Source organism: Enhydra lutris, unplaced genomic scaffold (genome assembly GCF_002288905.1).
Source record: "Enhydra lutris kenyoni isolate GAN:26980312 unplaced genomic scaffold, ASM228890v2 scaffoldscaffold14, whole genome shotgun sequence".
Taxonomy (NCBI): Eukaryota; Metazoa; Chordata; class Mammalia; order Carnivora; family Mustelidae; genus Enhydra; species Enhydra lutris.
This window is the reverse complement of record NW_019154098.1, coordinates 37650274-37672484: the sequence shown is the minus strand read 5'-3', so window position 1 is coordinate 37672484 and position 22211 is coordinate 37650274. Positions and strand designations below refer to the sequence as shown.

At 39.3% G+C, this 22211-nt stretch overlaps 1 protein-coding gene across 1 annotated transcript in view; it reads right to left on the bottom strand.

Annotated features, from left to right (window-relative positions):
• The window catches only part of LOC111146491 (regulator of G protein signaling 22), a 120693-nt gene extending 98777 nt beyond the window's left edge, over window positions 1-21916 (bottom strand). The window contains 4 exon segments of the mRNA XM_022502038.1: window positions 7984-8046; window positions 12026-12076; window positions 20338-20478; window positions 21905-21916. Coding sequence (XP_022357746.1) covers window positions 7984-8046; window positions 12026-12076; window positions 20338-20478; window positions 21905-21916 — 267 coding nt within the window.
• Between the last annotated feature and the right edge of the window lie 295 nt (window positions 21917-22211).

Sequence of the window (22211 nt, the reverse complement as noted above, 5' to 3'; positions counted from 1 at the left end):
TGGGCTTGTGTTTAAAGCTCACGTAATATAGAGACGCCTGTTTAACACTAGAATCCCCCTCAGCACCATCAGTTGACTACACTAGGAGAGGCGAGCAGGAAGAGACCCCCGAGGGAACAGCAGGTTCTCATCTTCCATCTCACACCCGCATCGGGATGCTCACGGACTGGTATATGTGTGTTTATGGATTAGTACAACAGACAAAATCATCCTCACTCTTTAAATCACCCTCACTCTCTCTGCAGAGCACAGATAATTCATTTTGAGTAATAACACATGTATATTGATGAACTACAGCAGTTTGACATTGCTGAAGCTTACTATTCGAGGGGGGAATAAGATATAAGTCTAGAGAGAAACGCAGAGGACGAGTTCATCAAGGACTTTCTATTACATGCCTAACTCTCAACTGAATTCTCTCCAATCCCTGGTTCTCAGACTGGGGTGCCTGGACCCGCAACATTGACATCACCTTGGGCCCTGCGAGAAATGCAATTCCCAGGCCCCTCCCTATAATCCCGGGACTCTGTGTAAACAAACCCTCAGGTGACTCTTATGCATGTTCAAGTTCGAAAATCATTGCTTTAGGAGGACGGGAAGCCAGTGAAGAGTTTGCAACTGGGGAGACAGAATCCTGGTCAACACCAACTTCAACGCCCATCTCTGTCCACTATTTCCTATAGACTTTGCTCCGTATTCACGTAAGTGGAGGGGCCGGCCATCTATGTTCTGTATGCAGAAGAAAGAACCCTGGTTTTTATCAGGCAAAGTCCTGTTGTCTGCTTTAAAAAAAAAAAAAAAATCTTCCTCATGCATCAGATCCTTTGTTTTCACCATTTTTCAGCCTATCCACAAAACTCCTACAGATGGGTTAATATGTGACAGTAAGACACATGTAAAGTTGGGGAGTGAGGAATGAACAATGTAGGAAGTCAGTCCTTCTCCCAAAAAAGCTGAGTAGGCTGATTCAGAGAACACTCCGCTTTTAATCATATGACAGGAAAAATCTTCAGTTTGAGCCTCAAACCCATCCCTCCACAAGCTGTTGCAGACTGCTCTTTCCCTTACTTAATTTTCTTATTTCAAGGGTATCATATTCCAAATGTTCTAAAACGCATTGACCTGAAGGTGGTGAAAGCTAACTTTGTAGTACCAGTCATCCATGTGCGAAAAATATTTTCACAGAAAAAGCAAGTGCACGAAAATATTTTTACCACAATAAATTGCTGGTTCCACATTTCTTTGAGAAGAGGAGGGGGGAAAAAAAAACCAAAAACCTGTGAATAATTAGTGATGTGCTTAAGCTGCCAGCAGAGCACCACTGAAACTTACCGGGTGCCAAATTATTTAGCTGAACAGTATTTAAATTAAAAACTAATGACTAGGTTAATTTAATACATGTTCATCTCTGCTCCAACTCCGTCTCTACTAATTGAGCTCTGAAGCTGTATTTTAAACATGCATCCTAGTCGGCAATGAAAAACATGTGACTACTTGAATATAAGAAGTCAGGCACCAATGACTTCTATCAATCTAGTTTTTATTGTCATTTTAGATGTTTAACCATGAACTATTTACTGGACACATTTGCCAATGGGATGGAAGGAGTAGTGTGCTACGTAAAATGCAGGGAAAATATCCTTAGTTATTAAAAGCAGTTACATTAGGTCATTTGAGTGCTTTATGTTAGAGATACAAAGCTTATCAAAACACCCAGAGGTGTAAACACTGAACTAAGCAGTACCACCTAGACTCCATCAACACTTTTAAAAATCAATCTCTGAGTATTTAAATTTTGGCAGCGGAAGACCCGCGCCCCGCATCCCACTCCGTACCACAGATTCCCCAAATCTCTCCTCTCTTTCTCTCTCCTTCTACTTACCCAACAATCCATCCAACATATAAATCCTTCATAAAGCTGCAAGAAATTATAATAGTTTACAGATTAAAGACAAAAAGTGTGGAGAATCAGTCCCAAAAAAAGAAGTTCTGGTAAAATTCCAAAGGCACATAGCTAAGTATGGTCTGGCAAACACATGACATACCTATCCTTGCAAGGAGGGTATGGAACAGGCCACCCCTCTAGCTTCTGCAAACCATAAATGTCACAAACATTCTAAACCACCCACAGAGGACCAACCTAAATCTGTATGTGGGCTCATCTACCCAATCCCACAACAGTCACTGAGCATAAAACACACAAAACAAAACCAAAAGGGAAAAAAAATGTTTTCACACTATAGCACAGAAGAAAACTTAATAAGCAAACACTTACCCATAAAGAGTTGACAGCAAAAAAAAGCAAAACAAAACAAAACAAAACAAAACAAAAAAAAAACCTCCCAGACACCAAATGAAAACAATATCTAAATATGAACCTGGCAAGAGAACAAACAGAATGAAGTTATGAAAGCTCGGATTTGGAAAGTGCCACAATCATTTATAATAGCGGCAACTGTCCTGGATTCCCCTCATCAAAATAACATGGAGGCAGGCTACCAGCCATCAATTTCTGGATCTTACAATGTGTCCCATGGGTGTAATGGGGTAATGGAAAGGAGGAGGGTGGGAGCCAGAAAGCCTGATTCCTAGGCCCTTTTCTGCCACAATCCGGTTCTGGGACCTTGGGCATGTCACCACAGATGTGGAAGAAGACTCAGAAGTCTTAGAAATTCTAGATGACTGACTGGAGGGGCATTTAGGTTGAGAATACTGTCATTTTTATCTACACTATCTCAGGCTTAGACTGTTGGGGTTTGGGGGTGGAGATGGTAGAGGAGGCAAGGCAGAAGATTAGAAGGTTTACTTGTTTATTAAAAAAAAAAAAAGTCTTACACAAAAGACGTAGAAATAAAAAACCAGAATCATCCTCAAGAAGCTTTGGGGGATATAGAAGAAAGGGACCTATCCTTGGCCCCAGGAAATTTACATGTAGCTCCTGAGATAAAAATAAACAGAGAAGAAGATTAATCAAGTTTTCTTTAGCTGGAAAAGTCCAATCTCCCACCTGATACATATATCTCCATAAAACATTCTATCTGAATATCTCCAATCACAGGAAGTTTACCCCTGTGAACAATGCCAGACCTACTGTGCTGTTCTATTGTTAGAAAGCACACTTCAAACATCTTTCTTCCAGGGGAAAAAAATCAATTTCCTCATAAATGCTGGCCCTGGTTCTGCGTCTAGATTCACAAAACATGTTAACCCCTCTTCCTCAATCAGATCTTGAAATATTTGGTAAAAGTTGGTCTATTCCAACCCTTCTACCCATTCCCCAACCGGGTTCAACACCCACATTCTTTCAACACTTCTTCATCCGATGTGGCTTCAAGAGTGTTCATTGGCTGAGTCTCCCTAAATCTGGTTTGAAAGACCAACTCTTAACCTTGGGCACCAAGAATGGAACACAATATTCCAACTGTGTCCTGACAACTCAATTTGATTCAAGAAAACACTGATTGAGTGCCTTCTATGCTCCAGACTAATATTTTTCTTGATTTTAACTATACTTCTGTTAATGCATCCTAAAAACACATTGGGTTTGTTTTAGACCATTTCAGATTACTGCAATAAAAACAAGATCAGATTCTGTTATTCAAACTCTCAGTTTATTCCTCTGCTGTCAGTTCTATTGACATTACAGGTAGTAGGAGAAGTTTCTGAGTCACGTGGACCTGGGTAGACCCTGTCACTTACAAGCTGAGTGACCTTAAGCTGGAAAAACACTAGTTCACTTGCAATGTTTCATCCAAGAACCTGATAAAAAAAATATTGTGAAAAAATCTGCCAATGGTAGATTTGTGTAGCATAGAAGATTATTCTCTAGATTGACAATGATCCACCAGTCTAATTAAGGAGTGACTGCCTTCATGTTTCAGGAATGGAAGATGAGATGGTCCAGTCAGTGAAGCAAAAAGAAAGAGAAACGCTAATTCTGTGCCAGGCACTTAAACATTAGCTTGTTTCACTACAACCTTATAAGACAGTTATATTGTTTTCACAGAGGAAGAAACTAAGGAACTCTAATTAAAGAATGTGTCTAAGATCACATGGGTAGTAGGCTGAGAAGCTAGGCTCAAACACAGTTCTGCCTCGTTCCTGTTCCTAACCATTACACTGGGGGATGAGTGCAGGAAGAATACGTGTGGTCGGTGGGGGCAGGAGGAGAGGGCTAGGGTAAGGCAGGAAGGATGGTGCAGGTCACACAAGCAGTATGAGGCTAGAGGTAAAACTAGGAAGGTGAGATGGAGACCACATTGCAAAGGATCTTGAACTCCATGCTAAGGAATGTGGACTTAAATCTGCAGGCTAATAAGAGTCAACCCTACTGGCTATAGTTAGAGAATCCGTTCAAAGATTTGACAACAGGGGCGCCTGGGTGGCTCAGTGGGTTAAAACCTCTGCCTTCGGCTCAAGTCATGATCCCTGCAGGGTCCTGGGATTGAGCCCCAAGTCGGGCTCTCTGCCCCGCAGGGAGCCTGCTTCCTCCCCCTCTCTCTCTGCCTACTTGTGATTTCTCTCTCTCTGTCAAATAAATAAAATCTTTGAAAAAAAAAAAAGATTTGACAACAAATTTCACAGATAATGATAAGGGGTTTGGAGACAAATAAAGCAGCATAAGGGGAGCATATATTATTTTAGCCAGGGTTGGGAGGGAAGGTTTCCTGAACAGAAGTGACTTAAATCAGGGAGAAGGTGATACAAGTATTTCAGGGATGAGCACCCCAGCCTGAAGGGCCCTGAGTACACTTGGCATATTCATGGTTGAGAAACAATGAAGAGGGCCAGTTAGGCTGGGAAAGAATTAACAAGGGGAAGAGGGAGAGGAGACAAAGACCAGGGGATGAGAGGGCAAGAGCCAGATCATATAGGAATCTGGATTTTTATTCTTAATGTAGTGAGAAACCACTTGCGAGGGCTTTGAGCAGGAAGTAACATGGTTCCATTTATCTGTATTATTATTATTGTGGCTGTTATTGTTATTATTATGCTTTACTGAAACCATAATACATTAAATTTATGGTTCCTTAAAATGCACGTCCATGACACTCCAAAAAAGAGAGGTCAGTTTGGCACACTTCTTCTCAGTAAACCCATGCAGGCTTCTAATTCTTACTCAAGTGCTTATAAACCACATATTACTAATCTGTTCTAGAACCTTGCCCAGGGCTTGGTTTGAGAATCCATCAATCTTCCTTCCCCTCTTGTCCCTAAATTCTTCTTTGGAAACCTGTGACCCTATTTTCCCTTCTCCCATATATGGCACGAAGCATAGGTAGTTAATAGGCAGACTGTATGGTACCATATGCAAATGCAAAGGAATGGGAGATGGTGGGGGTTGGGGGGGTGGAGAATGAAAAGCAGAAGGATTTGGAGAGACAGAAAACAGGTGAGAAGGGTCCCCAGTGGGCTGCAGGGGACATACGAAAGGGTGAAACTGCAGGGATCTGCTGGGGTGGGATGAACCCATGACTGAAGAGACACTCTGTCATCTCATCTAAACTGTGAAAGGAATCACACAAAAATGATAACGTCAATCCTGACTGGATGACAAGACTGTGGCTGATTTTTTCTTACATATAAGATAGGTTCTCCCTAGTGTTCCTATATCAGTTCTGTAATTTAAAATAGATTTAAAGGGGCGCCTGGGTGGCTCAGATGGTTAAAATAGATTAAAAAAAAAGGGGGGGGGGGAATTTACATTCTGGAGCAAGTAAAAGTCAAGATAATCACAAATCTTGAGACAATGAAATAGAAATCTTGAGAAGCTGCAATCAGACCCATTAGAGGGATTTTTTTCTCTTTAAAATGTCCCCCCCCCTCGGGGCGCCTGAGTGGCTCAGTGGTTTAAAGCCTCTGCCTTCAGGTCATGATCCCAGCCAGGGTCCTGGGATCAAGCCCCACATCGGGCTCTCTGCTCAGCAGGGAGCCTGCTTCCTCCTCTCTCTTTGCCTGCCTCTCCACCTACTTGTAATCTCTGTCTGTTGAATAAATAAATAAAATCTTAAAAAAAAAAAAATTTATAAAATGTCCCCCAAATTGGAGGAAGAATGGAGAATCTAGAGCCTAGAGGAAAGACTACATAATCTGGAAGAGCAAAATTCTGACAGTTTTGTGATACTGCTGGGGTTTTTATAATATAAAACTGGATGATGAAAGTTGAAAAATCAGATGAAATAAGAACCCATCAGGTATCCTACAATATCACTCAGGCCTGTTGCTGGAAAGAGAAAGGTGTCTCAACCCCCATACTGGTTCCAGAGGCCCAGGTCGGCCAAAAGGAAGAGGGAACACAAATTCTTTTGGAAAAAGGAAAATAAGACAAAATAACAAACCTGCACACATAGATACATACAGACATAGAAAAACTAATCTAGGCGAGAAAGGGCACCTAGTACTTTCCTTTTAAAAGACATTTTCAGTGGCTAGGCTTTAAGAGGCTTTACATACTATGGCCCACTCCCTTTAAAATTACTTGTGGTGGGGGCGCCTGGGTGGCTCAGTGGGTTAAAGCCTCTGCCTTCAGCTCAGGTCATGATCCCAGGGTCCTGGGATCGAGCCCCACATCGGGCTCTCTGCTCAGCGGGGAGCCTGCTTCCTCCTCTCTCTCTGCCTGCTTCTCTGTGATCTCTGTCAAATAAATAAATAAAATCTTTAAAAAATAAATAAATAAATAAATAAAATAAAATAAAATAAAATTACTTGTGGGGTGCCTGAGTGGCTTAGTCAGTTGAGTGCCCAACTCTTGATTTTGGCTCAGGTCATGACCTCGGGATCTTGGAGTCAAGCCCCAGATTAGGCTCCATGCTCAGGGGGGAGTCTGCTTCAGGATTCTCTCTTTCCCTCTCCTCCTCCTTCTGCCCCTCCCCCTCCCAGCACTTTCTCCCTCCCTCCATCAAGTAAATAAATAAATAAATCCTTAAAAATAAATTTAAAAAAATAAAATAACTTGTGACTTTTTTATATTCCAAAATTTTCTTGGTAAATATGTTAATGAAAAAAGTTTTTTGCATTTTTATAACAAATAATGAAAATATTATCTTTTATCTGACATTCCTGATTAACTTTTACTAAGTAATGTGTTTTTATGCACTTCCATCTCACTTTTCCCAGCCCTCTGTAATGTGTAGTCTATCAGTCACTGCTCCTTAAGACTAAAAATCTATTATTTGGAAAAAATAAAAATTAAAATAAATAAATAAATATATATTTTATTTTACATCCACCTATGTCTTATTTACTAATGATATAAAATGCTAGTTGACTTAAACACAAATTACACTTTAATATCTGTCCAAGGGGATGCCAACAATTGCCTAAAGGCAAGAAATATAGTTTCTTAATTTTTTTGATATTTTGTCCTTACCACCTCTGTTCAAAGCCAGCAATGGTGCCTAATACAACAGCATCAGATTTTGTACAGAAGACTTTTTTTTCTAGTTTAGCCATATTTTTTATTATTTATTTAATTTTTGTACAGAATACTTTTTTTTTTTTTTTTAAAGATTTTATTTATTTATCAGAGAGAGAGGAAGAGAGAGCGAGCACAGGCATACAGAATGGCAGGCAGAGGCAGAGGGAGAAGCAGGCTCCCTGCCGAGCAAGGAGCCCGATGTGGGACTCGATCCCAGAACTCTGGGATCATGACCTGAGCCGAAGGCAGCTGCTTAACCAACTGAGCCACCCAGGCGTCCCTGTACAGAATACTTTTAATGGCTAGAAAAATTCCAGCTTTCATATCATCCATCCATCCATTCATTCATTTTTATTGTGTATAACTGACTCAGCTTTCTTCAGTAATTCCTAAATATGATTCAAACCCAAATGATTAACTCCATAAAAAGATATAAACTTTACTTAAATGCTTTAATTAATGGTTTTAAAAAATACTATCCCTGATAAATTTGTCTTACAAGATAATCCAGTAATTACAGTATTTGCTTTGATAATTAATTCCATAGAACATAATAATACACTCACTGGAAGGCTTAGGAATTCATTAAAGTAGTCCACAAGGAAATCATCTGTTGCCAAAGAATCTTCCTGCAAAAACATAAAACACAATATTATGCTTATACTAAGGTGTTTTAAAACATGTCAATATTATTCTCTAATTCTGCTTATCAATAGATTATAAGGTAGATCTTCAGATCTTTTTTAGTCTGTCCACAGCGAGTCCTTGCTATAAACAGAATACAGTGCTACAATCTCTGGAAGGAAAACACAACAAAATAAAACAGAGCATACTCTTCGAAGATTTTGCTAGTATGCCAAAGTAGAAAACAGAGCTCATGAAAAATACAGTACAGTACTTAAACGAAATGTAGTACAAACCATCATACACAATTTCTCACAAACTTATTTTCCTACATTGATGTATATATAGTATTTATATTTATATTATATATATTTCATAAAAATCATGACAGAATCAATAAAGGCAGAACCAGTGTTCGGAGTTAAAATGAAATTCAGAATGTATATTTCTTAAATTGCCCCTATGGAAGTGATAAACCAAGAAAAGAAAATATTCTACTGCTTTCTCCTCAGAATGAGATAGCCTTAGTAATTTGCGTCCTGCTTAACTTTTGCGTGAAGAAACTTTGACAATGCATGTGTTCTAAGCATAGAGATTGTATATATTTTTTCCATAACTATCTCACCCACCAACATAGTCGCTTTTAAAATTGGCAAAATTGGAAAGCCACTGCCAAGAACAAATTCTCTCTTCCAAATAAAACACCTTATTTTGTTAGCAATTGTTTCCATTGTGTCAAAAGCACATCAGGGCATACTCTGTTATATAGAACATGTGTTTATTTTGTTATTCATAATTATATTTCCACTTTGCAAATCTAACATGAAAGTTGACAATATGTCACAATGCTATTATTTCCATATGGCTGATTATTTTCTTCTTATATTGGTCAATTTTAAAAATTTGTTGAATATAACCTTGTGGTAAAAGGAAGATACTGTAGAATATTAACTTGGAAAATACATTTTTCAGGGTAATTTCTTTAAGTATCTGTAGTGCAATTGGAAAATAGAGTGATAAATAACCAACAGGTCGTATATCAAGAACTTACTAAAAATCTGTGAGCTTTTAAAACCACACCAAACTAAGGATTTCATTTACTAAAAATCTCAACTGATTAGAACAACAACAAGTAACCTAGGATCTCACAAATCTTCTACATTCATAGTAGTGCCTCAGTAATATATTCTCAAAGCTCTGACTCCCGAAGATCCAATAAAGCAGAACAAAGCAGGTAACATCTGGTGAAAGCTCCATACAGCTAGTAAGATTTCAAATTTTACCTTTCAAAGTGACTTTAATTTTCTGGACTTTATTTAGTGAACTACCTACTTTCTGCTAACTCTTAGGAGAAATCAGCTGAGCTTAATAAACATTCTTAGGAGCTCCAAGGTAGAAGAAGGCACTGTGTACCACCATAAGGGTGACCAAACTCTGCACTACTGGGCTCATGATCAAAAATCTGCAGATGGGGAGCGTGAGTATTTTTAATTAATAACAGTGGTGGAGTACAGTCCCTTGCTAATTTCTCTAAAATAGCATCGTATTTTAAAATTTCATCTCTAAAACAGAATGTATATTTCACAGAGTCAGGTGGACCTACGTATTGCCTAGAATTTGGCTGGCCACATAGCCAGAAACTTCTAGATAATCCTCAGATTCATATATTCATTTCCTGATGTCTCACCCTTCTCAGAGACTATAACTAAGTGATTTCTAAACTCTCTGTGATGAAGTAACTGTTTTGTTTTTTTCCCTAATCCTCAAGTTTCAGACAAATAACTTGTAAAATACAGTAAGAATGGATTAACTAGAAAATAAAATAAAAGATATACATAATACAAAAGGCCAATTGTTGATTACTAAATTCCATAGATAAATGCATACTGTCAACACAGCATAAAGTTTCTAAGCATTTTCTCTCGATTTCTGACTCATCTCAGCAAGGACTAAGTGTCTTGGGCGGCTCTGGTCCACAGACCTTCATCAAGCAGCAGTGTCCCAACACCCTGGTGAGCAGTTTGTTTCCAGTAACCTTGGGTCCCCCTGAAACCGAGCCACACGGTAGGGCCTTTCCTGGACATTCAGCCACGCCCTTGGGTTTGCATCCACAACCACAGAAACTCAAAGTATTCAAAAACATCAAAATTTGGATTTCTTTTCTGAAGTTGTATCTTAATTTCTCCCCATATGAAATACCAGCACTCCTGCTGCTATTAGGAAAGTTCTACAATAGAAATAAGCATGACGGGCACCTGGGCGGCTCAGTGAGTTAAGCATGTGCCTTCAGCTCAAGTCATGATCCCAGGGTCCTGGGATGGAGGCCCCTGTTGGGGGTTCTGCTTCTTTTCTCCCCCTCTCCCTGCTCTCTCTCTCTCTAATTCTCACTCTTGCTCTTGCAAATAAATAAATAAAATCTTAAAAAAAAAAAAAAAGAAGAAGAAAGAAGCATGGTCTTTGAGTGCCATTTTCTCCGTCCTTCTGCTGCACTTTAACAGGAAGGCCTGCACTTCTCTAAAAAAATGAGCATTACTTTCTCACTGAAGTTTCTAGACCAATGCATTCAGACATCTTGTCATAACAAGAATCTTGATTCAACCCTTGACTTACTATTTCTTTATCCTTATTTATTAAGGATCTTAATAAACCCTTTATTCTCAAAACTCTTTATTTAAAAAAATTTTTTTTCTAAGGCCTTGATCTAAAGAAGCAGCTCAGTTTCTCTAGTAAGTCTTCACAATCTAGTCATGTGGCTCTATTAAAAAGAACTAAGTCGCCATATTTGGGATTAATATATTCCAAATAACCAATAAACTGGTGATGGTTATTAATGGTACAATCAAGAAGAACACGGAGTTGCAATCAATTCCTCCATTACATCATTCCATGAACCCGGCTGCAAAATTTGCAACACAGATTCTCTGCTGAATGATGCAATGGAAGGCAGGAACGTTTTTTCAGAATTGAATACACACTTGAAACCTGTTTTTTCATGTACTACAGGTGTGCCATCTGTGAAAGTGAAGTCAGCTTTTCCGTTTTTAGTCCAAACTTCTCAAGTTTCTTCTTGAAAGAGGGTTAAGCAAAATAGTTTTTATGTGCTGGCTAATTATGATGGACAAAAATTTTTTTACTTAAAAATTTATTTTGCTGCACCCTCAAATCAGATAAACTACAATTAGTTCACCACCCTAAAAGATGCAAGATATGCAAAGAAGACCTTGTAAATGAGAAGGATGACATAAGGCAAAGACAGACATAAACCAAAGTCCGAGAAAGAATATGATAGATACCAAAGGAAAATTACAATATTAAATGTTTCCTCTCAAAGGAAGGAAACATACTATCTGGTAGGAGGAATCAGAAGAGACTTGAGTGGAAAAAAACAGCATTTGAAATAACTTCAAATTCTATAATTAGAAATACATTTATGAGAGGCAATAATGCAGAGTACAGAGAGAAATGCTTGAGCAAAGAAAGGTGGAAAGCAAAACATAGTAAAGGTGATCACAGTTAGCTAATGGCAGAAGTAGAAAAATAATCCAAGTTTCCAACTTCCTTTCAAGCCGTTCACACATTAAACCAAAGCCATTCATCTAATTTCCAATGTAGAATCCAGTACTGATAAACTTTAGATTAGGAACACTGTCATCAATCAGTGGATAGGACAGACCATATTTCCAAAACTACATCCACCAGGACGCACCTATTTTTGCTGCTTCCTCCTAAAGTACACATAGCCTTTCTTTTCTCCTTTCTAAACAGAGCTTCCCACTAGGATGCAATGACACAGTGATGTGCAGACAACAGAATTCAATGGGTCAAGTCAAAGTGGACCTCTTCATCCTTCAGGGCAACCAGGCACAGCCAGGGGTGACTAGAGTTCCCAAGATCGTGACCTCTGGTTGTGAGCAACCTGGTTTGGGACTCCTCGTGTCCATCTCCCTCCCCTGGAGAAGCCAACTGATGAGTTATATCCCACACCCACTGCTCCTCTGTAAAACGCTGAGCATAGCCAAGGAGTTGCTCAAGCTCCTAGACATAGATTTATTAGCTATCTGCAGAGCGTATCAGTGTCCCACGAAGCTGCCAGAAGAGTTTGTTTGAGATGTCCAAGAAACAGTGCACAGCCAAAGGTGCTGACAGCCTGGAGGAAGAGGGAAAGGGAGATCGTGGAAGGCTGCAGATGATCACCCCGAATCTCTACCTTCACATACATCAGATATTTCTGTCTATTGGCAACGGATGTGTGCCTGTAGTATGCCTAGCCAAGCTAGACACAAGGTGATCACTCAAAAAATAATGTACGCATTATGGACATTGGGAGGGTATGTGCTATGGTGAGTGCTGTGAAATGTGTAAGCCTGACGATTCACAGACCTGTACCTCTGGGACAAATAATACAGTATATGTTAATAAAAATAATTTTTTAAAAATGTAGGCATATGCTGTTTCATACACATAGTTTCATCATATGAAACATTTCTTTGATTGCTAAATCAATTTGTTTGCCCTAAGAAATTCTGACATTATATCTGTCATGAGAAAAATAAGTATTAAATCTTAATTTCAACTCTTACAATTTGGAATGGTTACAAAAAATAGTCTAAAAATTTTTTAACTCTTATTGGGTGAAATAGTTTCTTAACAGCAGAGACTATTCAAGAATTTTAAGAGATCGCCATTAAAAAATCTTGATTAGTAATTGCATGCAGACATTTTGACCGTACAACTTGATATTAAAAAGTTACCTACATCCAAAAAGGAAATTAACAAAATAATTTCATTTACAAAGAAATTTGCTGCAAAGAAGAGAAGACATAAATACCTGGGAAGACATACCATGTTTATGAACTGGAAGACAGTATTACCAAGATGACAATACCACCCAAAACAACCTACAGATTCAGTACCAAAATCCCAATAACATTATTTATAACAGATCTCCACCAAAATCCCAATAACACTATTTTTTGCAGAAATAGAAAAACTCATCCTAAAACTCATATGGAATTTCAAGGGATCTCAAATAGCAAAACCATCTTGAAAAAGAACAAGTTTGGAAGACTCACATACCCTGATTTCAATACTTACTTACTACAAAACTATAGTAATCAAAACAGTATGGCATAAAAAACAGAGCTATAGACCACTGGAATAGAGTTCATAAATAAACCCTCTCATACATGCTCAAATGATTTTTAACAAGGGTGCTAAGACCATTCGATGAGGAAAGGACACTATTTTTCAACAAACGGTGCTAGGAAACTAAATATTCATATGCAAAAAAATGAAGTTAGAACCTTACCTTATACCATACACAAAAATTAACTCAAAATGGGTGAAAGACCCAAATATAAGAGCTAAAACTATAAAATACTTTCAAAAAAACATAAAGATAATTCTTTATGACCTTGTATTTGCCAATGGATTCTTAGATATTACACCAAAAGCATGAGTAACCAAAGAAAAATTGGACTTCATGAAAATCTTAAAATTTTGTGCATCGAAGGCATCTCTTAAGAAAGGGAAAAGACTGCCTACAGAATGTAAGAAAATATTTACAAATCATACATCTAATAAGCAAGAAAAAGATAAACAACCCCAATTTTTTTTTAAAAGATTTTATTTATTTTTTTGACAGACAGAAATCACAAGTAGGCAGAGAGGCAGGCAGAGAGAGAGGAGGAAGCAGGCCCCCGCTGAGCAGAGAGCCCGATGTGGGGCTTGATCCCAGGACCCTGAGATCATGACCTAAGCCGAAGGCAGAGGCTTAACCCACTGAGTCACCCAGGTGCCCCAACAACCCAAATTTTTTAAATGGGCAAAAGTCTTGTATAGATATTTCTCCAAAGAAGATATTCAAATAGTCAATAAGCATGTAAAAAGATGCTTAACATCACTAGCAATAAGAGAAATTAAAATCAAAACCTCAATGAGCTATCACTTCACATCTACGAGGTGGACTGCAATAAAAAAAAAAAAAAAAGTAAAATAACAAGTATTAGTGACGATGTGGAGAAATTCGGACCCTTGTACCCTGCTGGTGGGAATGTGAGATAGCCCAGCTCCTGTGCAACACAGTGTGGCAGTTCCTCAAAAAATTAAATACATAATTACCATATGACCCAGCAAGTCCAGTTCTGGGTATATGCCCAAAAGAACTGATGGCAGGGACACAAACAGAATTTTGTACACCCATGTTCATAGTGGCATTCATTACTCATAATAGCCAAAAAGTGGAAACAAATGTCCACAGACATACCAAGGATAAACAAGATGTGGTATATACTACATGGAATGTTATTTAGCCTTAAAAAGGAATGAAATTCTGATTCATGCAACAACATGGATGATCCTTGAAAATGTTATGCTAAATAAAAAAAGCCAGACACGAAAGGACCAATCTTGTATGATTCTACTTATATGAGGTACCTAGAATAGTCAAATCTACAGAAAGTAGATTAATTGTATCCAGAGGCTTAGGAGGGGGTAATGGGAAATTATTGTCTAATGAATACAGAGCCACCCAGGTGGCTCAGTCAGTTGAGCATCTGACTCTTGATTTTGGCTCAGGTCATGATCTCAGGGTCGTGAGATCGAGCCCTGCATCGGGCTCTGAGCTGGGAATGGAGCCTGCTGGGGATTCTCCCTCCCTCACCTTCTGCTCTTACCCCCAACCCCTGCTTGTGCTCTCAGTCTCTTTCTAAAAAAACAGAGAGAGAGAACTGTTTAGGGTGCATGCCTGCAACTTACTTTGAAACAGATTTAAAACATGGACTGATGGATAGATGGCATGGTGGACAGGATAGAAACATGTAAAAACATATGTCACAAAATGTTAATAACTGTGACATCTTGGTGGTGGGTATATAGGGGTTCACTATACAGTTCTTTCAATTTCCTTGTATGTTTTAATTTTTTCATAGTATAAAGGAGTGGAGACTTACGTACAAGGAAATAATACCCAAGTCTCTTGGCACTTTATGGACAGCCTTCTTAGCCTCCTGTGTACTGAATGACAGATCCCAAATTACTATCATTCTCTCTGGAATAAACCCCTAGACATCTGAACATCTTCTGACCACTACCCTGGGATCCAACCCACTAAGGGTCAGACCCCTAGCACCTCTGCTCCACCCTCCTGGTCATAACATGCCAAACCTCATCTTCCCTACCCCTCCTTAATCACACCACACTATGAGTCGGACTTTCTAACCACATCTCAGATAATACAAAGAGATCCACCTGTCCCCTAATCCCCAATCCTTTGTATCACAAAAAGTTTATGCTGAATGCAATTTGGCTACCGCCGAGCTGTCCAATCCCAACTCAGACTACCACACTTCAGTCATAGCAATTTTTTTACAGTTCTGCACCTCTGTACGTGCTAATTATTCTACCTAGAAAATCTTTTCTTACTTTATTCTATCTATCCTTTTTCTTTCCCAAAAGTATCTATGTTTCCCCATCACAATCTTTAATACTTCATACTAAAACTGCCTGTATACACATCTCACCCACTGGATTGTGAACTTTTGGAAGAAAAAGACCTTTTTAAAAAAAAGATTTTATTTATTTATTTGACAGAGAGAGAGAAAGAAAGATCACGTTTATTTGACAGAGAGAGAGAGAGAAAGATCTCTGCCAGAGAGGCTGGCAGAGAGAGCGGGGAAAGTAGGAAAGTAGGGGCTGAGCAGAAAGCCCGATGCGATGCGGGGCTTGATCTCAGAACCCTGAGATCGTGACCCAAGCTGAAGGCAGAGGCTTAACCCACCGAGCCACCCAGGCATGCAAGACTGTTTTTTATTCACTTTTGAAATTCCCAATGCTGTTAGGGGCACCTGGGTGACTCAGTTGGTCAAGCACCTGACTCTCAATTTTGGCTCAGATTATGGTCTTGGGGTCCCAGAATCAAGCCCACATTGGCCTCTGTGCTCAGCGTGGGCTCTGCTGGAGATTCTCTCTCTCTCTCTCTCTCTCTTCCTCTGCCCCTCCCCCTGCTCTCTCTCTCTCTTTCAAAATAAATAAGTAAATCTAAATAAATAAAAAATTCTCAATGTTTTTAGATAATAGATGATTACAACATTTTTGTTGCATGAATGCTTGAATGATTACACTAAGACATGAAATCTGAAAAGACTAATAACTTAATAGACTCTAATAAAACAATATTAATAAAATAAAAAAGAGAGATATTGTTAAAAGATGAAAACAGTCAGAAAAGGAGGACACAAGATGAAACAAACTCCACAAGTGGCTTGCTGAAAGTGTACCTTACTTACATCAAGGCACTTTGGGAAATTCAAGAGCACATAGTATATTTCTCTGACCCTCTCTAGATCACGAAATTGACTGTATTATGAATGTAATCTATGAACGAGGGAGGAAGTAAGAGTAGCTCAGGACTCCTGGGTGGCTCAGTTGGTTAAGTGTCCGCCTTTGGCTCAGTTCAGGAGTCCGGGGATCGAGTCCTACATCAGGTTCCTGGCTCAGCACGGAGCCTGCTTCTCCCTCTGTCCCTGATCCCTCTGCTTGTGCTCTCTTCTCTCTCTCTCTTTCTAATAAATAAATAAAATATTTAAAAAAAAATAAGAGTAGGTCATACAATGAAGACCAGAAATATGGACTCTCCTCCTTTCATTCCCAAGAATAATCATCACAAACTATAATCAGCACCTATCCAGCAGTACTTATTTGATTTCTGTTCTAATTCTCTCCCCTGGAAGAAACTCTCAAAGATGTGGAGAAGGTAAAGGAAGCTCTCCATTTCCTTTCATTCAGTTTCATCTGGAATCATACCTGCGTAGCTTTAGTCAGTTCATTTGGCCAACTACCCTAAGGATTTCACCCTGTACAAAGGCCCTTACAACCTGATATTCTCATTTTAAAGACAGCATCTTCCACTCTTTATCAACTCTTCTTCCATTTTACACCCTATACATGGGTAAAAAGATTCCCTAAGTCCTAATGCACTTTTGTTTCAAGCCTCAAAATTCACACTTAAATATAAACTGCTTATCCTCTTATTGTTTCACATTAAAGTCATCTCTGCAATCAGAAACTATACCACTTTGGGAAATAGTGACTGAATGTGGGTCCCCAGTAGGGCCTAATAAAGCGTTATGTGCAAGTAGTTGCTTAACAATATACTTGTTCACTAACTTACTGATGGAATTCTAATGCAGCTTCTGCAGTTCCAGAAAACACCAGAGAATTTGATTTCAACCAGAGAATTGGACTCCGCAGAGATGGAAGAATTCCAAATGGCCTAATACTTTCCAAAGGACCTCCAGGACCTGTCTCAGTTTCCAAATGACTTGCTAGAAACACTTCTGGCACACCCTCTTAAGAAAAGAAAGGGCACTGGGGGAAAGAAGGAATGGTACCTACATCTACCGGCTCCTGCCCTCCACCCTTCCCACAGAATGCCACCTCTCTGTTTATTATAATTTCATTCAACCTATCCACACAGAGTATGAATTTGAACGAGCTAAGGATTAGCTAAAAAGGCATAACATTTTTAACAAGTAAGATACAGTAAATACTGCATGAAGCTAGTCTGTCTTGTTTTGGTAGTAAAAATAAAGGGATCTGCTTTTTTTTTTTTTTAATCTTTTTCTTTTTTAAATGGCATCTGCTTTTAAAATTAATGAAACTGTAGGCTTTATGTATCAGATAATCATCCAAGAAAGAAATCATCATACTACAAAATTTTTACTCTACAAAGACTATTTTTGAGACATGACCTACCCTCTTGCATAGATTCAAGCAACTTTTAGGGGTGCCTGGATGGCTCAGTTGGTTAAGCGTCAACTCCTGGTTTCAGCTCAGGTCATGATCTAGGGGTCTGGGTCAGGCTCCTTGCTCAGTGGGGGGAGTCTGCTTGAAAGATTCTCTCTCTCTGCCCCTCCCCCTCTAAAAAATTAGTCTTTTAAAAAATATTTGAAGGCACAAGAAAAAAAAGTGATTATTTTGGATTTAAGAGTCAAGTAATTAAGTCTTTAAAATGAATTTATTTTCTATTTTAAAGTTAAAAATAATTTAGCAGTCACTCTCACTTGAAACTCTTCTCAATGTATACCTAATGCGTAATCAAATCCCAGTGTTACATAAAGCAGTCTGAACTCTACTTTTCTTGCCATGACAGATTTATATTTCAGGTTTTATGGAATATAAAAATGAAAGGGGCTTGACTAGAGGGAAGTGATGATAAGAAGCATTCACTTTATCACTTTTATTATCTGGATCATTTATAAGAATATTCATACATTGCTTTTGTAATTAAAAATATTCTCCCAGAGGGACCAATGAGAAAATTGAATGTATTAACATTTTGTATGTATTCTCCCTAAGAGATAATTATCAAAAACCAATCAAATTCAAAATTAACAAAGACACTTTTCAGTGTCTCGGCATGGAAGAATGCCAAGAGAGGTGCTTGAGAAATATAGAACATGTATCAAAAGAAACTTTGCAAAAAATGGTAAGTGAAACATAGCATAACATATAGAGAAGTTGAATCACTGTGTTGTACCTCTGAAACTAATGTTAACATTGAGTGTCAATTCTAAAAATGTTTTAAATAAAACAAAATAAAAAATAAACACATCACACTATCATATATGAAAATACCCATCAACCAAAATTTATTAATCATCTAATAGCACATTCTGGACATTGTGCTACACACCACAGGGAATATTAAGTTGTCTGAGACCCAGTACCAGCCCTGCAGGAATTCACAATTGCGTGAAGAAATTGCAAATTATACACATAAAAAGTTAAATAGACACAAGGCAATGTGTCCCTGACAACAAATGATTTATTCTAAAAGACTACGTTTTCTAAGCTTCTTTGCAACTAAATGTGGTCATGTAACCAAATGGTCAATGGAATGTGAGCAGACGTGTTGCATCTTACTTCTGGAAAGCTGATGCCACTTCTACCTCATGATCCCAGCTGACTGCTTCGGCTCAATCATCACACCCTCATTCCAGCCATCAAGAAAGAAGAAAAGGGCATCTTTTCTCCCTTTGTGTGTGAGATGGAGTCAGACCCAGGTTCTAACTGTGGCTTGACCAGGTACTAGCTGTATGAGGTAGTCGTTGGTTATTTAATGTGTAAACATTAGCTAGAAAATGAAGTCTAATCTAGAAACCAATGTGTCTAGCATATATTGTGGGAAAGGGTAGAATCGATCTGGGGGGATCCAGAGAGCTCTGCCACATTATTTTTTTAAGAATATTAACGAGAAAAAATTATTTTGACTACTTTTGAAAAACAGAAGTAAATAGATGTGCAAAGCATGAATTATTTCATCTACTGATAATCCTGGGTGAGCACTTGAACTGGAGAAGCTGGTCACAAACTGGTATCTACCACAAGTGGCAAGAGGTTGGTCAGCTGTCCTTGAGGAGGTGAGCTGGGCCCTGACAGGAAAGACTGGGAAAGAGGCGGGGAGGGCAGTTGAGACAAAATCCCGTGGCAAAGGCAAGGAGGAGCAGTTTGCAGTTCGGCTGGAGCAGAAGAAATGTGGAAGTACTTTATAATCTTCAAATGGTATGAACATTGTCTACCACACGGAAAGTGTTGGGAGGTGAGGTTTAAAAAGGCTAAAAAGTTATAGAAAAGATTTTGAATGCAGAAGGGAGGTGTTTGACATTCTGGCTCTGCCGGTTCCTAGATGTGTGGCCTCAGGCCAAGTTGGTGAACAGTTGTGGACTTCAACTTCTTCATCTGGGAAACGTGGGTGATTAATAACCACCTAATGGAGTTGTTTTGAGGTTAAATACTAGCCTGTAGTCAGCAGTCAATAAATAGTAGGATTAATAAAAGAGTTGAGCAATCAAGGATCATGGTAATTCTTTAAAAGAGTTAATAGCAATCTGACAGCCGGGGCTGGAGTGATGGGAGGAGAATCTGAAGGTAGACAGAGCAAAGCAATATTATCCAGTGAAGTCAATGCACAGGAGTTTGCACTTTAAGCTTTAGGCCAAGAAAAATTGGAGTCGACAGAGGAATATTGAGGCAGTGATATCAGTTAGGACGACTGCCAGAGTTCAGGCCCAGGGATGAGGGCCTGAAATAAGACAGTAGCTATGAGTATGGAGAAAGAGACCCAGCTAAGAAAGGAACTTGGTAAATGATTGCAGGTGAGAGGGAAGAAAGGGGAAGAAAGTTCTGGCTTCTTGGGCAACAGAATGGCAGTGGCACCATGAACCAAAACAAGAAAAAGGGGAAGAAAAACAGCACGGGGCTGAGGGGAGCAGAGAGATAAGCTCATTTTATCATACTCTTGAGAAAGAGTGTGTGGAATATGACTGTGGCGGTGATGCAGGGGCATCCAGCTGATGAAGGTGCCCAATAACCCAACAGTTATCAAGGTCTGGCATCAGAAAATGTGTCTGGGCTGGAGAGGTATTGATCTGGAAACTCTGGGAAGTAAGAGTAGCTAAAACTACAGGAGAAGAAATGCTCCCCGAGAGGGAGTCTGTGGAACAGAGTCCTAAAGAAAGTCAACACTTTGATGGGCAAAGAAAGAGAAGCCAGAAATGAGGACATGAACAGGAGAGACGGGAAACCAGGAGATGGTGGTATTGGAGACACCAAGACAAAGAGGAGTGGCCAGTAGAGTCTTGGAGCTGTTATGAGTTCCCAAACAGCTACAAAGACCTGAGGGGTCAGCGGGCTATTCAAACGGTTAAGTGCAATGCTGCTGAGTGCTCCTCAGACAGTTTATGGGGGAACTGTATGGGAAAAATTGGCTCCAGAAATGTTGACCTCCTGCGGGAATGAAGAACAATCTGGAAGGAGTTTAAAAAAAAATCTGCCGCTACCCAGGGTTACGCTGAGGCAACAAGAAGATGGGTGGAGTTTCTGGCGGGCTGTTTGTGTCTCTAACTTGACGTTTTTCCGTATGTCTCTCTCCCCCTCAGTCATGGACCAAAGGTCCAGAAGGGTGAAAATGGAAGGTGCTAACAGATGGAGTCCCTTACTCTCTCCTCTCACAGCCCCTTCTGCTAGTCTGCAAACTTTTCGAGACTTCTCTTCAGCATGTAGTAGTGACTGTGAATACAGAGGCGCTCATGTTTGTTGAATAAAAAGCCAAAAGCAAATAAGATAATTGGCCAACAAGAGAAATAAGTGCTAGAAGACATAAGTGAAATAGCACAGAGAAGTGGTAAAGGGGAGGAAAAATTCTTGTCTGCCCTCAAGGTCTTCCAACATGACTAAGAATTACATTTCCATGAGACAAATTAACGGGAGAAGATCAGATTTAATAGTGTACACACGGGGAATCCACAAAGACATGGAAATTCCAAAAACAGGCAAAATGAGGCATGTATGTTGTTCTGACTTAAGGAGAAGGGTAGGGGTCCGGGACTTCCAAGGGAGAGAGTGCAATTCATAGGAAGATGAACAAGTAAATGGTAAACAAATGTGTCCTGGGACACTTGGAAACAAAGGGACATGGAGGACTTGGATCAAACAGGCCTTGCCAGGTTCCTCCCTCTCTACCATACCTCGTTCATACCATCATGTCATTCTTGGTGGTGGTGGTTCTCTTCCTGGATTCTCTACCTAAATCCTTTTTAGGCAGTTGTGGGAGAGGTAAAGAGCTGTTCTTGAATCTGCTAGATTTCAACTGCTTTTTAACCCAAAATAATCTTCATGCCAAAGCAGCCCATATTGGGGCAGCCTGCCCTCTGCCCCTACAGGGCCCCCTAACCAGGGCTCTTGGAATTGGACTCCAACCTTAGAAAGAAAGAAGCTCTGCTATCTCCTATCTAGATGTTTGAGCAAGTTCCTTAATTATCCAACAGGAGTTACAACAGAACCCATCCTAAATATAGCACTCACCGAAATGATCATGTATATCAGGTACTAGGCAAAGTACTTATTACTACTCAACTCACCAGAAGTCTGACCTGAAAACATTTAGTACCTTTTAAAAGTAATTACAACTATAAATTGACCGCTTGTTATCAATCAGTGCCATGTACTAATGTTTAGAAAACCAGGAACTGCACCCCCACCTGGCAATAAAACCATGGAGATAAAACCTACCTCTCACCGAGTCATGAAAGAGTTTAGATAAATTAAATGAGGTCATTTATGTAAAAGAACTTGAACAGTAAATATCATCCACCATAAAAATCCGCTGGCC